This window comes from Phocoena sinus, chromosome 6, assembly GCF_008692025.1.
Source record: "Phocoena sinus isolate mPhoSin1 chromosome 6, mPhoSin1.pri, whole genome shotgun sequence".
Lineage (NCBI taxonomy): Eukaryota > Metazoa > Chordata > Mammalia > Artiodactyla > Phocoenidae > Phocoena > Phocoena sinus.
The window spans coordinates 4,195,055-4,209,041 of NC_045768.1; the positions used below are offsets into that span (position 1 = coordinate 4,195,055).

At 48.7% G+C, this 13,987-nt stretch overlaps 1 protein-coding gene across 1 annotated transcript in view; it reads right to left on the reverse strand.

Annotated features, from left to right (window-relative positions):
* CFAP77 (cilia and flagella associated protein 77) overlaps positions 1 to 13,868 on the reverse strand; it is a 133,519-nt gene extending 119,651 nt beyond the window's left edge. The window contains exons 1-2 of the mRNA XM_032635101.1: positions 13,491 to 13,868; positions 11,222 to 11,660 (exon numbers count right to left, since the gene is read on the reverse strand). Of these exons, the coding sequence (XP_032490992.1) occupies positions 11,222 to 11,413 (192 nt within the window). The 5' untranslated portion in view covers positions 11,414 to 11,660; positions 13,491 to 13,868. The remainder of the gene's footprint in view (positions 1 to 11,221; positions 11,661 to 13,490) is intronic.
* Between the last annotated feature and the right edge of the window lie 119 nt (positions 13,869 to 13,987).

The window sequence follows — 13,987 nt, forward strand, 5'->3', positions numbered from 1 at the left end:
TCAGAAGCCCCAGGCAGATGCTTTTAGAAGGGAAGTTTCTGAAAGACTTGCGTAAATCTCCGAATTTATGCCCACTGGGTGCCTAGAGAGAGAGCAAAATCTTGAGTGACAATTTATAAAGGTTTTGAAGGCAGACACGAAGCCCGGCACCCGGTCCTAGGGGATCCTTCGGAATCACCTCAGCAGGCTCCCTCAAACGACTTGGGGAAAATTCAGAGCATGACAGACCAGGGGCTTGTTTAACTTGCGGAAAGTAAACAAATCGCAGCCACTAACCCTAAACCATCGCGCTGCTCGTCCCGCCCGTGGTGCTCCAAACATGCAGCCTGGTAGGAGACCAGGATGCAGTGAACGTGTCTGTCCCAGCACGGTAGGGCTCTTGGTGATTCCTTCAGTCAACCCGCAGCATCCTGCAACCAGGAGTGGGTACCTTGGTCCCCATCAACGCTGGGAGGGAGGGGCTGGCACTTAGACCTACTGTTGATTTCTGGACTTCTCTCAGCCCTCTGTTCTCTGTCTTGTTTACCCTACTTGCTCTGGCCCCTGCAGCTCTCAAATCCAACCGGGAGCCCGGCCGGACCTGGCCTCACTCTCTGCCTAGCCTCCTCTCAGCATTTGCCTCCCCTGATGCTTCACTGCATCCTCCTGAATTCCAAGTTCCTCCTTGCCTTGGAGGCACAAAACCTCTTATTTTGCCTAGAACAGTCTCTATCTACTGCCCACCCAAACACAGACACACACACACTCCCACCAGCATGCCATAACTGACCACTCTATTCATCCCAGGAGGTTGGGCTGAGATGTCACATCCTTGGACTTGAACTTGCATAGCCTCCCGGCACCGCAGCCGCCTCCACAGTGCTTAACCCTAGGGAAGAGGTAGTTGCCCTATTGTCTGTCTTCACCAGGGCTTTGAGCTGCCTGCAGGCAGGAACTCAGGCTCTCTTGCCCACAGAGGTCTCCCCAGGCCCAGCACGCTGCCTGGCACCTAATAGCCCCTCGAAAAACATTTTGCAAAGGGTCCAATAAGCAAATGAAGGGGAGGCTCCCAGCAGTTCTCAGGGAGAAAGCCATTCAGATGCGTAGAAATCAAGGCTTTGGGACATTCCAGGGACTCACTCAAGGTTTCAGAGCCAATAAGAGTGTGCAGGAGACTGGGAGCTCATGACTGTGGTCATGGGGCCTGGAGTGTCTGGTCCAGGGGAAGTGTGCAGTGCTGAAAGCATGAATGAATGAATGCATGAATAGATGATGGAAGGATGGATGGATGGACGACACACAGCCTAGAGAGGAACTGAGGCCTCTCAAATCTGGCGATCCAGTGCATTTTCCCCCTCCCACCTCCCCCTGAATATCCTTCTTCCTAGAAAGCTTTTTCTCCCCCCGTCAAAAGTTGATTTACCCTGAAGCTAATGAAGCTTAGGTTTCAGGGCCCCTCTTTGTACCGGGCCCCTTCCAAGGCCTTGGACTTCATTTCCAACGTCATTTTAAATTTTGTACTGTTTCTTTTTTATTTGTTTGTTTGTTTGTTTTTGGCCACACCATGCGGCTTGCAGGATCTTAGTTCCCTGGCCAGAGACTGAACCAGGGCCCCAGCAGTAGAAGTGAGAGCCCTAACCACTGGCCCACCAGGGAATTCCCTGTACTCTGTTTCTTAAAAAGAGATCCCTGAATTGCATGAGCTACAGGCCACACAATACCTGCCTCCACCTCTGCCCCCACCTCACCTGACTCATCTTGGTGTCAAGATTCAGCTCTAGCCATCCAGTCTAGGAGACCTACCCTCGCCTCCCCACATCCAGGCACAGCTGCCGCTCAAGCGCTGAGCACGAATCCCATCCAGACGGCCGTCACCACATCTGTACCACGTTGCTGTTTGTTTCGATGCCTGTTTCTGTCTACGAGATTGTAAGCTCTTTGAGGGCAAAGCCTATACCCAGATTGGTCTACCCCCGTATCCTTGGTGCCAAGCTCTGTGTCTCGTACACAAGCAGTTAATTCTGTTAATTCAAGCAGTGAGTGAATGCGTCTGCCACTGCTTTCCTCAGAGAATCCTAGAGTTGTCTGTTCTTGTCCATTTCAGACCTTTGCTCAGGCCAGCCCCTCCCCTGGAGCTGCTCCTCTCCTTTCCAGCCACTGGAATCCAACCCACCCTGCAGCCCCAGCCCAGGTGCACAAGCTGCCCTGGGTGCTCCAACGCTGCTCCCACCTTCACTCCCAAATATGCCTCTCAGCACCTCTCCCTTCTGCCTTTGATAACTTTTATTAGTGGTTTTAATGTGCAAAGTCTGGTTCTTCCATAAACTCCTTGGAAACAAATTCTTAAACCTCTTGCGTTTCCACCAGCGCCTTATGCATTATAGGTGTGTGATAAATATTTGCTCAATGACTGAGGGGCTCATTAATAGTTTCAGATGCATATCAAACAAGAATTTTAAGTCAGTGTCCCTGTTCTTAAAGATCTCTGGGAGACAGCGGGAAAATGTGAATGGAATTCATAACGGGAGCATTAAAAGGGCATTTTAGTGTGGTAATATGGCCAGACTGACTAGTGTCCAGCAAAATTGCCCCAAAAAGTTGCCAGCAAATTTTCCAGTTCCCTCAACTGCAAAGCTATGGCCATAAGATCGCCTCTCTCCATGTCTTTTGGGGCGCCCCCATCTTTGCAGGAGGCTGCGGCCTCTGAGCTTCGGCTAGCTGGGGCTTTTTCTCTGCTGTGGCGAGGCAGCTTGGATGCTGTGCCATTGGTCCCAAATGGCCAGCCACCTGCCAGTGATGTGGCCTTTCACTAATGTTGTACCTTGAAATCAAAGCGCTTCTGATTCTCCACTTTCATTCCTCTGGACAAAACACAAAAGATTTTGATCCACACAAAGAAATTTATCTTGTTCGCGTCTGTGTTCATTGGTCCCCCCCAATATGTATTGTTTGGTTCATATAAAAGATCAAAAAACCCCTCTTTCTAGCTCATTATGTGTTCTCTACAATGCTCTTGGCGAGCTATTCTCCCCCTGTGTGCCCTTCATGTTGACCTTTCTGCTCATTGACCCACATCAGTCAGTTTCTTGACCGAACCCTGATGTGCCTTTAAATTATTGGGTGGAAAAATACAGCTGTTTTCTTTATAAAGCACATTGACTTGCTTCTCTGAAATGCTGTACTTCATTCCACAACGAGAGTGTAAGGGCTAGGCTGGGACTCTGGTCCACCGTGAGCTTAATTTTTGCTGGACCAAATCAATTCCGTTTTAAATCCTAAATGAGTTCATGCTGAGAAAAACACAACCAAAGCAAGCCCTCGGAAGGTAATGCGCCAGGGAAACAAAGCTTGTTCGGCGGTCAGTGATTACTCAACAAACCAGCCCCTACGCTAATCAGTTTATCTCTTGAATTATAGAGCCTCACTCTGTGGATTGCTAGAAATGCTTTCTATTTTTTTAAACTCCAACGTGGGTGAGGCTGGAGACAGATAAGCCCTGACAGAAACCAGCAAATGTATGGAACCTGGAACTAAGGAAAAGGAAACGGATTCAAGAGGGGGAACTTAAAATGGCCATAAAAGGTCCAGTGGTTAGGACTCCACGCTTCCACTGCAGGGGGCCTGGGCTCAATCCCTGGTCGAAGAACTAAGATCCCGCAAGACGCATGGCACGCCAATAAATAAATAAAATTTTTTTAATTAAAAGAAATAAAATGGCCATAAAACGAATGGAGTCAGGGGATGGAAGCAAACAATGGATAGAGAAGCAATTAAACGAAACCATCTCATTTCTATAATCTTTGTATTACATTCAAGAGACCCTGGACCGTGGATGAACTAACAATGAATTCTCCACATGCTGATGTTTTTCTGGTCCAGCGTTTCTCAGCCTCAGCACTATTGGCATTTGGGGAGATGATTCCCTTTTTGGGGGGGGTGCAGGCATCCTGTGCATTGTTGGACGGCATCCTTGGCTTCTACCCACTAGATGCTGGTAGCAGCCCCCTTCCTGGTTGTGATAACCGAAAGCATCTCCTGACATGGCCAGATGTTCCCTGGGGAGCAAAATTGCCCCCCCGCCCCAGTTGAGGACCACTGGTCTACTTCCAGAATGTCATAATCTCTTCCATAAGACAGTGTCTCGTTTAAATCAGTCTTTATTACATCCTTGAGGAGTAAACAAGGTAGTTATTAGCACCCATACTTCACAAATGAGGAAACAGGCTTGGACATTAAGCCGCTTGGCCAAGAACCCTCAAGAGGGCTAGAAACCGAATTGTTTTCACCCTTAGCCAGGGCGAGCCCACCTGCTTCAGGGCACACAGTCTCAGGAAGCATGAGATGGGGTGGGCAACAGTAATTTTCAACAAGAGCACAAAGTGGAAGAAGATAAGCCCTTGAGTGGATTCGTCTCGTGATACATTTATAAGTTCAGATTTAAGACATTTACCTAAAGTCGATTGAGAGAATAAGGTTGTCTTGAGGAACGGAAATGTTAGAAGCAGGATAATGGAAAAAAACAAAAGTGCCCACGTATTAAGTGCCCTCCTGGGCCTGGCACACCTGTGTCATCTCATGGAACCCTCACAACTCCCCCATGGCTGGTGCCAACTGTAACAGCCCATTTCACAGAGAGGAAACTGAGGCTCAAAGGTAAATAACCTCACGCGTGGCACAGCAAGAAAGCGGCTGAGACAGAACGTGCCCTGGGATCTGCCTGGCTCCATGGCCTGACATCTACACCGCCTTTGTCTCCAGTGTGGTGGCTGCAGTTTTATATCTGCCTGGGCTACCAGCTTATATTTTAAAATTAATTTTTATTGGAGTATAGTTGCTTTACAATGTTGTGTTAGTTTCTACTGTACAGCAAAATAAATCAGCTATACATATACATATATCCCCTCTGTTTTGGATTTCCTTCCCATTTAGGTCACCACAGTGCATTAAGTAGAGTTCCCTGTGCTATCCAACTTATTGCTGTATCTTTTGTGATGGTATGAAAACACCAGCTGCAGCCTGGAATTGTTTTCACAGTCCTCGTTTACACGATTCAGGAGCTTGAAAGGAGAGTCAAGGGGCGATTTCATTTAAAGCTGAATTGTTATCAACAACCAACAAATGCTCACATCCTGTTTTTGCTTTTGTTTTTTCAACAAATACGAAAGTCAGACAAGAAGCACCCGACACTTACATTATATGCTAAAACCAACCAAAATGTAGCACGATTGTGACTGTCTGTGCCTTTGTTTCTTTTTGCCCAGCCAGCCAGAGGGTCCTGGAGCGATGGCCCAGCAGATGTGTCTGGGGTTTAACAGAGCCCGGTTCCCAGGGCCACAGCAATCACTCTGCACACTGGCCTCCAGAAACGGATTTACCCAGCCTAGAAGTCCAGCAAGGTCTGAGCTTGGTTCCAATCCTCCCGGTCTGTGACACATTCACTGCAGGACCAGCACAAACACAGAACCAACGCCCCAAAATGAACCAATTCAAATCATTGCTAACAAGCTGGTGGTCTCCACTGTTAGCATTTCATATAGAATACTTTTAATTGTGTTTCCTTCCCATTATACTTTGTAAACAGTTAAAGATGCATTTTCTTAACAAGCAGTTTGAATCAGACACTTTATGAGGACTCTGATGCTTCTAGAGACAGGTGAATGACTTGAAAATCACTGAAATTAGAAATAGGGGTTTGGGGCTTCCCTGGTGGTGCAGTAGTTAAGAATCCGCCTGCCAACGCAGGGGACACAGATTTGAGCCCTGGTCCGGGAAGATCCCACATGCCTCAAAGCAGCTAAGCCCGTGCACCACAACTACTGAGCCCGCGTGCCACAACTACTGAAGCCCACGCACCTAGAGCCCGTGCTCTGCAACAAGAGAAGCCACCGCAATGAGAAGCCTGCGCACTGCAACGAAGAGTAGCCCCGGCTCGCCGCAACTAGAGAAAGCCCGCGTGCGGCAACAAAGACCCAACGCAGCCAAAAATAAATAAATAAATAAAAGTTTTAAAAAAGAGAGAAAGAAATAGGGGGTTGAAATTCTGTCCGCAGGACCAGTCGTAAATCAAGAAAACTTTCTCTTTCAAATACAGGAAAAGTGGCCTAAATTCTACTATGAGCAGCCCTTGAGCCTGGAAGATTCTGGAAGGTGCTGGAAGCCACTGCTGACTTGTTCATCCAGGACTCAGAATTCTTCCTGGAGGAACGGCCTTCCAGCCACTGACCTGAGAGGAGTGTTCAGAAGGGGGCTGAGCTCCTCCCCCAGGAACCCGCATTCTGAGGTCTTCATTAACGTTTCAAAGCCAAAGCCCCCCTTTTTTAGAGGGACAAAGAGGAACGCGGGCCCCTCCTCCAGCAGATCTGTCCCACACACCCCGGGTGGTGGTAAAAAGCCTGGGCGGGAGCAGGTCTCCTTTCTGAACCGACCACAGGGCTGGGCACTGCTGCAGCCCCTGCTTGCTCGCCCTTGCTTACCGGAGGATGCGCCTGGGTGCCAGGAAGCTGGAAGCTTTGATTTAAAAAGAAGAAAAAAAGGACCGAGAGAGAAAGAGTTGCAGGGATCGACAACCCCGTAGCTTTCCCTAGAAAAACGAAAGCTGCCCACCAGCCTGCCGAGACTGGGTCCTTAAGATGGGCAGCTCAGTTTCAGCCCCCCTTCCTTGTGTTTTACTTTCTCCAGTTACATTGTAAATTGAACGTAAAAGGATCTGAGCAATCAAAGGCATATTCTCTGCAATATGTAGCGGAATATAACATTTTCCCATTTCACTCAAACATGATAAAAATACTGACCTACGCTGGGCTGTTTGCCCGACGGTGTGTTTGTCTGCCCACCTTCTTTGCATTTGTGTCTACCTGCGTGCCGATGTTCACCAGCGTCAATGTTTATTAGAGATGTTAGGCTCTTAGTGTGGCTGAGTGTGGTTGCCTAATTTTGTAGAGCATCCAATTTGGACACACTGGCTCTAAATAAACGCTTCCCTGTGATGACGACGATAAGGATCCCAGCAGCGGCGCTGAGTCTTAGGAGATAGAACTCGGGTTGGGGTGAAAATCTATGAACCCTTAGGATCTAAGGAGGGTCGAGTCATCTAGTACCGGAGGGCTGAGTTTCTCCCAATCTCCCCCCCGATCAGAATCTACCTTTTCACCCTTCAAGGTCCAGTTTCAGGACTGTGCCTTTATAAAGCCTTCTGAGTCGTGCTCAGGGCTTCCTCCCCCCAAATCTGAACCTTTCCGGGTAGTGCAGAAACTTGAAACTTACAGGGGGTGACCCATGACATTGCTTGTCTTATTATCTGTGTGTGTGGGGGGTGTGTGTGTGTGTGTGTGTGTGTGTGTGTGCACGCGCGTGCACAATCGTAAGAGCTAATGCTTCCTGAGAGCTTTCTTGGATGCAGGGGCTATGCTAAGCAATATATATGTCATACGTACGAAATCCACATATATAATGATACATGTAGATATTCTGTCTCCCCAGCTAAATAATTAACGCCTTATGGGCAAGAGCTAAGTTCTGAACTTGTTTCTACGCCCCCAAGAGAGCTTAGGATGGTGAGGAGTACTCAGTAAACATTCAATAAATATTTCTTGGCTGTCAACAAATCCCAAGAAATTAGTAGAGTTCACGCTGGAAGGAATGTTGAGTGAAACAATAATGGAATCGGATTCACCGATGAACATTTTTTTGACTGCCTGATGTACAGGTATAACCAGTCTGGGTTGTCATTCATTAACTAATTGTGTATCGCGGCCAAAGAGCATGGGTCTGGAAGTCAGGTGACATAACTCTCATCCCACTTCTGTGACCAGGTCAGGGTAGTGCCTTGGGCGAGTCTCTTCCCCTCTCTGGGTCTTAATAGCCTCAAAAAAGGAATTGGGCTAGATGGCTGTAAACCTCCTTCCAACCCCAGAATGATGTGATTCTATAGCTCTATCTACAAATGCACACGCTTCTTGTTTGTGACATAAAGCCCCACAGAAAAACAAAGTCGGCGAGAAATTATGAAAAACATCCGGTGCCGTGATCATTTGCACCCTCTAAGGATGCTCAATTCAATAAATTCCACCCCTGTACCTAGCCTGCCTCTCCAGGGCGACAGAAGATTCAAGGCTGTCAGTGGAGCAAACCAAACAGTCTCTCCCCATAATTGTATTGACAGGATATCAGCCGAGTTCCGATGGCAGGAAGGGTGCACCCTGACAGGTTCTGTAAAGGAGCCTTGAAGGCTATTGTAGCAGGATCCTCTGTTGAGTCACAGAGTTCTGGGGAAATGGGAATCAAGCAGGGAGAAGCTTGGCTCTTTCTCTATTTAATTTTATTCTTCCCAGAGAGTCACATTTGAAGGGAAACTGGCTAACCACACGTCACTTTATACAATAGAATAGGTGCCCTTTCTAATGGAAAACATTTACATCTTCTTGTGGCCACATTAAAACATGGAGCTGATTCAATCAGCCCCACTCAATAGCCAGTTGGCTTGGTTTTAAATGAGGCAAAGAGTTGTTGAGCTCTTGCTGATACAATATCTGCTTGGATGTCTGAGGTTTTCACTTTTCACTTGGTTACGGTGGCATCTTGCAGACATGTTCTTGAATAACTGATGCGTGTACGTCCCGGTAAATTCCATGCGTGTGAAACAGCAGTGTTGTGTTTGTTCAGGCAGTGTGTCTGCATTGTAAATGAAAAAAAAAAAAAAAATCCAGATCCTATTCACTGGAGAAAGCAAATCTGAGCAACAGCCCCCCAACATGGGGGAGTAAATGACTCTTTCTAAGGTGCTATGTTCCCCCAATACAGATGCAACCTTCAGCTTCAGACTGAGACAAAACCAAAATAGACTTCAGTCCCAATCATTCTCCTGCAGACACCCCAGGCAGAGGGCACTCCCACCTCTGCTGCGCACAATGAGAACTGGCACAGAAACAAGGGTTTGAAAAGCTGGGATTGTGAAACTGACATGCCACAGTCAAGAAATCCACAAGCCACGCCTCAACAGAAATTTCAGCGACATATTATTTTTAAAAAGATTTTTTAAAAGGCTCTACCATCTTGGATACTTTCAATCTTCTTTTCTTGAGAGCTGAAAACCTCAAAGTTTTTTTCATCATTTAAATTCCCTTTAAAATAGAGGAAGCTTTTTGGAGTGGTAAAAGTAAAGCTGGGCGGGGAGCCAGGGAACGTAGCTTCTACCGCCAGCTCTGCCAGAACCTTGCACAAAGAACCCACCACAGACAGCCTCAGCGTCCCCAGTGTAACGAGGGGTCTGGAGAAGGTAACAATCAAGGTTACTCCTTGCTCTCAATGTTTCTGCAGCTTTTACTTAGGCCAGATTTTAGGAGAAAAATCTGGTAGCGGTGGTCAGTATTGAAATGTGGACATAATCTTAACTGCTACTGAAACTACCTTACGGCCCATCAAGAACTGGAGGGAGAAAAGTAAGAAGGAAAGACCTGCTTTCCTGACAGGAGACAAGCTGGGCACGATCACCAGGGCGCCCCCTGCTGCTTGAGCCGAGTCACCGCCGACGGGGCCGCCCTTCTCTGTGTCTCATGCTCTGAAGATAGAACCCTCGGTGGTGGGTCAGTGTCTCCTGCACATTTTCCAACCCAAAGTTCAAGTTCAGGAATCAGGACTGAATTCATCTGGAAGCTGTTCAGCTAGTGCCATCCGGAGGCCAAATACTGTCCTTCTTGATATGCAGCGCGAGCAAAAGGAAAAAAGGGAGGGGAAATGTTTACTTACAGATGTATGTTATACATGTTAAACACATGTATATTGTACATACACGTGTGTATGTGTGCATACATATATGTAAAGTGTATGTGTATATATCTATGCATATACCTATACGTATGTATGTGTCTCTATGGATATATTATAGCTTGGGGTGGACATCACACTTAATTCACCATGGAGAATAACTCCATTACGCTGTCCATTTTGTATTTAAGTAGGAAGGAGTTGGTCCACCAGTAACTGCTTGAGTAAAAGCAACGATCAGAGGCGAGGAAACTGATTCTCCCCTTGATCCCAGAGTGGTGAACCCCATCTGTCTGTGCCATCTGTCCTCTGAGAGTGGCTCTTCTCACCTAGAAATAAGTGAAGGACTTTGCTCCACTTTGGGAGGCCTAGGAAGGGGAGGTGTTAGATGGAAGGGTGCCTAGTGTGATAAGCCAGCTTCTCCCAGCTGCTGGCCCAGGAAACGGTTTGGGTAGGGCAAGAGGAGAGAATCCGTGTTTTCATAGGAGCCAGTTAACTCAGCTAATTCTACCACGATGTTAAGAAAGCCCAGGTTCCCTGTACGAAACAAACAAACAAAAAACTAACAACAACCAAAACCTCTGGGCTCTAAACAGCTCCTGGCGTTCAGATAAATAATTGTTACTGAATCCACGGTTATCACCTGCGCCTTCCACCCCCGGAATCTGGGGAACTGCGCGCATTTTTAAAGGCACACTGCCCTCCAGTGGCGCAAGGTAAAATTGCTCCATGACCAGCTTCCCAAGCGCCAAACTTCAACTTGACCTATCCTGGGGCCCCGGAAAGGCGCGTTGATGCCACGCCAGCGTTGGGTGATCACCAGTCCCGAAACGTGACTAATGTAAGGGAGCGTGAGATCAAAGAGGAGGCGACCTAGTTGGAAACCGCGGCTCCCTCGCTCGTTTGTGCCTGTGGGACCCCTGGGGCAGAGATTCGCGCTTTTTGTCTCTTACGGTCGTAATTCTGGTTAAGAGTATGATTGGGTGGAAATTAGCGTATGAAGTGATGCTTCCAAGAGACGTACAGAACACTTGCTACATAACACCGATGTAGCAACAGCCCAGGCGTGCAAGGGAATCGAGAGAGGCGGCCTGCACCCTGCGAGGGCTGGCAGGTGGTAAGGACGCAGTCTGGGTGCTGCTACCTGTCTGTCACCCTGTGGGTTCACCCTGCGTGAATACATATGCAAATAGCCGCCAACTCGCAGGGATTACCTTATGCAATCTTCCCAATCACTCCCTTTAATGAGTGCTATTATCATCCCACTTTGAGGATGAGGAAACTGAGGCTCAGCGAGGCGATGAGGCCTGCCCGTGACCGCCCGGGGGTCCAGGTCTGTCTGGACCAGAGCTGGAGCTCCCAGTTGCCAGGCTCGGAGCGGAGCGGTGGGGCCGGGGCAGGACGGGTGGAGACCAGCGGCCGCGTGCGTGCCCAGTGAGGGGACGAGCGCAAGAGGGTGATGGGCGTGGGGACGGCTCACCTTGACGATGAGAGGGTTCTGAAACATGGAATCTCGCACGACCCCCAGCCTCTCGTTCTCCATGCCCGGTTGGATGTCGGCCACGGTCAGGGGCCGCCGCGGGGGCGGGCAGATCTGGCTGACCGTGCGGCGCACCGGCGGCTTCTTCTTCCATCGCGTGAGGTCGTGGCAGGAGGTCTTGGCTTCTGGCATCCTGGGGGTCACGGGGAGTCGGCCAGCCGGCTGGATCCAGCGCGCTTCTCAGGTGGGGGGCCGGTGCGGAACTCGGATGGGCCCTCTGCCAGTCCCGGGACGCACCACCCGGACGCCGGGGTGGACACCGGACGCCGGGCTCCCTCCGGAGCGAGGCGCCCCCACCTCGCGCAGCCCCCTCGTTGCAAGGAGCACTAAGACCTACATAAGCCCCTCTGGTTCCTGAGAGCGTCTTCTGGGCGCCGCGCTGCGGATTCGAAAAGGAGAGAAAATCAAGGCCACCCCTTGAGGAAGAATGGAACCGTCCGTTTCCATGGCGACAGGACGCCAACGGCACTGGAACGGGGCTGGTCGATTTACTTTCAGGAAACTTTTTGGCGGCCACCTAAGTGGACGTGTTTCGAGTTTCCTTAAGTAGACCGGAGAAAAACCCAAGAATCACCACTGGGCTGTGTTAAAAGCGACGGAGTTCTAGAAGGCCATTTACACTTGACTTCCAGGTCAAAGACACACCCCACCCCCCACTCACCACGACCCCTCTCGCCGCCCCTTCCCACTTCTCCCAACGACACACACACACACACACACACACACACACACACACACACAGCCCGGGGCAGAGCGTTATGTGTTTCAGAATGAAATCGAAATCCGCATTCCAAGCCTGATGTTATTGTTAATCCACTGGGTGATCTCAAATTAGTCACCTGTTGGGTCCTCAGTGTTTTCTTCTGTGAAGTGGGTACGGGGGAAAGTCTAGAGTTGAACGAAATCAATGGTACCCAACTTTGTGCAACAGAATAAAGGGAAGTTGAAAAATACAGATTCACTGAATCCGGATATCTGGAAATGGGATCTGAGAATCTGTATTTTAATCCTTCTTCCCCTTTGGATTTTTTTTTTTTAAGTTCAAAGCTACGGAAACTTTGAAAGAAGAGTACAATGAAAACCCCTACAGACTTCACCTAGATTGACTGGCCCTTAGTATTTGCCACGTTCGCTTTCTGTGCGTGTGTGTCTGTGACCATGCACCCACACACATTGCTAAACCATTTTGAAAAGATCTGCAGACAGTATCATATCTGACCCTAAATACATGTATCTGCCAAGAACAAGGACATTCTCATACAGAACCACAATGCTATTATGTCTATGGATTCTAATGTGATACAATAATGGTGCCTGATATGCAGTCTGTAGGCAAAGTTGGAAATCTGCACGTTTGAAGAGCTTCCCGAGTGATTGGTGCAGTGTTTTGGGAACCACTAGCCTGGACGATCCCCAGTCTGCCTTCTAGTCCCAGCCTTTAGTGCGGTCATTATCATCGTCATTAAATGTGCAAATATCCATAAGGCTCTGGGTAAGGGGTTCACCACAGAGAAGGTGCACAGACAACACGCCTGCACTTCAAGGCCTCGCACAGCAACAGTGGACAACACCAGCATTACCTTTCCAGAGCAAATCACACAGACTCCCAACTGCCCATCCAAGGCCTGAAGCGGCCCTTGGGTGGTGACAGGTGTATGACGTACGCTTTATGGTTTCCCTAGTTGGCTTCACTTTCAGACTTTCACATAAACGCGTGCTGTGCACTTTTTAATCAAAGCTGCTTGGCAGCTCACACAGAGGAAGTGAGGTGGTGCAGAAAGGCGCAGGGCACTGGAGTAGTGGAAAGATCACAGGTTTGAATCCTAGCTGGGGCCACGTAAGTTCCCCTGTGACAAGTTACACGAGGCCCTAGTTTTCTCATCCACAGAGTAAGGCTGATATTACCTAAGAAAGATTTCCTACAACATGGGGTTATGACAGGACTCCACGAGAAATCTCTTTGCTGGTGTGATTGCGTTCACTATGCAGTAAGACTAAAAGTTTGAGTGGCATGTACACTGGCCTCGACTTGATGGCCTGCTTAAAGCTTTACTTTTAATCATAAGCTAAGTTTCTTCAGGACTCAGTGGAAACGGGAGAATCGGAATAGACCTTCAAGGCTTCTTCTACCTCTAACCTCCACCTAAGTTCAATGTGCATTAGACTCCACACCACCGAGCCCCTGCCAACCCCTGACTTCACCCCTTACCTCTGTCCCCGTCACTCACGGTGCTCCCGCTACCCTGGCGGGAGTTTCAGTTCCTCCAGCAACCAAGTTCAGGGCTTCTGGATTTGCTCCCAGCCTGGAACACTCTTCCATCGATTTTTGTTCACCCTTTGCATTTAGAACTCAACTGTCACTCGTCAAAGAGCCTTCCTTACTATCTAACCTAGCTCTCAGTGTCCCTAGTCGCTCCCCATCACATTACCCTGATCTATTTTCCTTAAACGATAATCTGAAATTATGTTGGTTGATTAGTTTGTTTTCTGTCTTCCTCAGGTTAGCCCTCAGCATCTTGTTCACTCCTGGACCGCAGACGGACCTCAGGAAAAAAAAACTGTTGAATAAACGGCATGAATGAGCAAGTCGGCGGAAGGGCTCTGTCCCACTTTCTTAGTTTTAGGATCACGCTCTACCCTGTCCCACCCCACTCGCAACAAGCCCGGGAACAAACTGGGCAGAAAACGGCGCGAGTCACAGCCCCA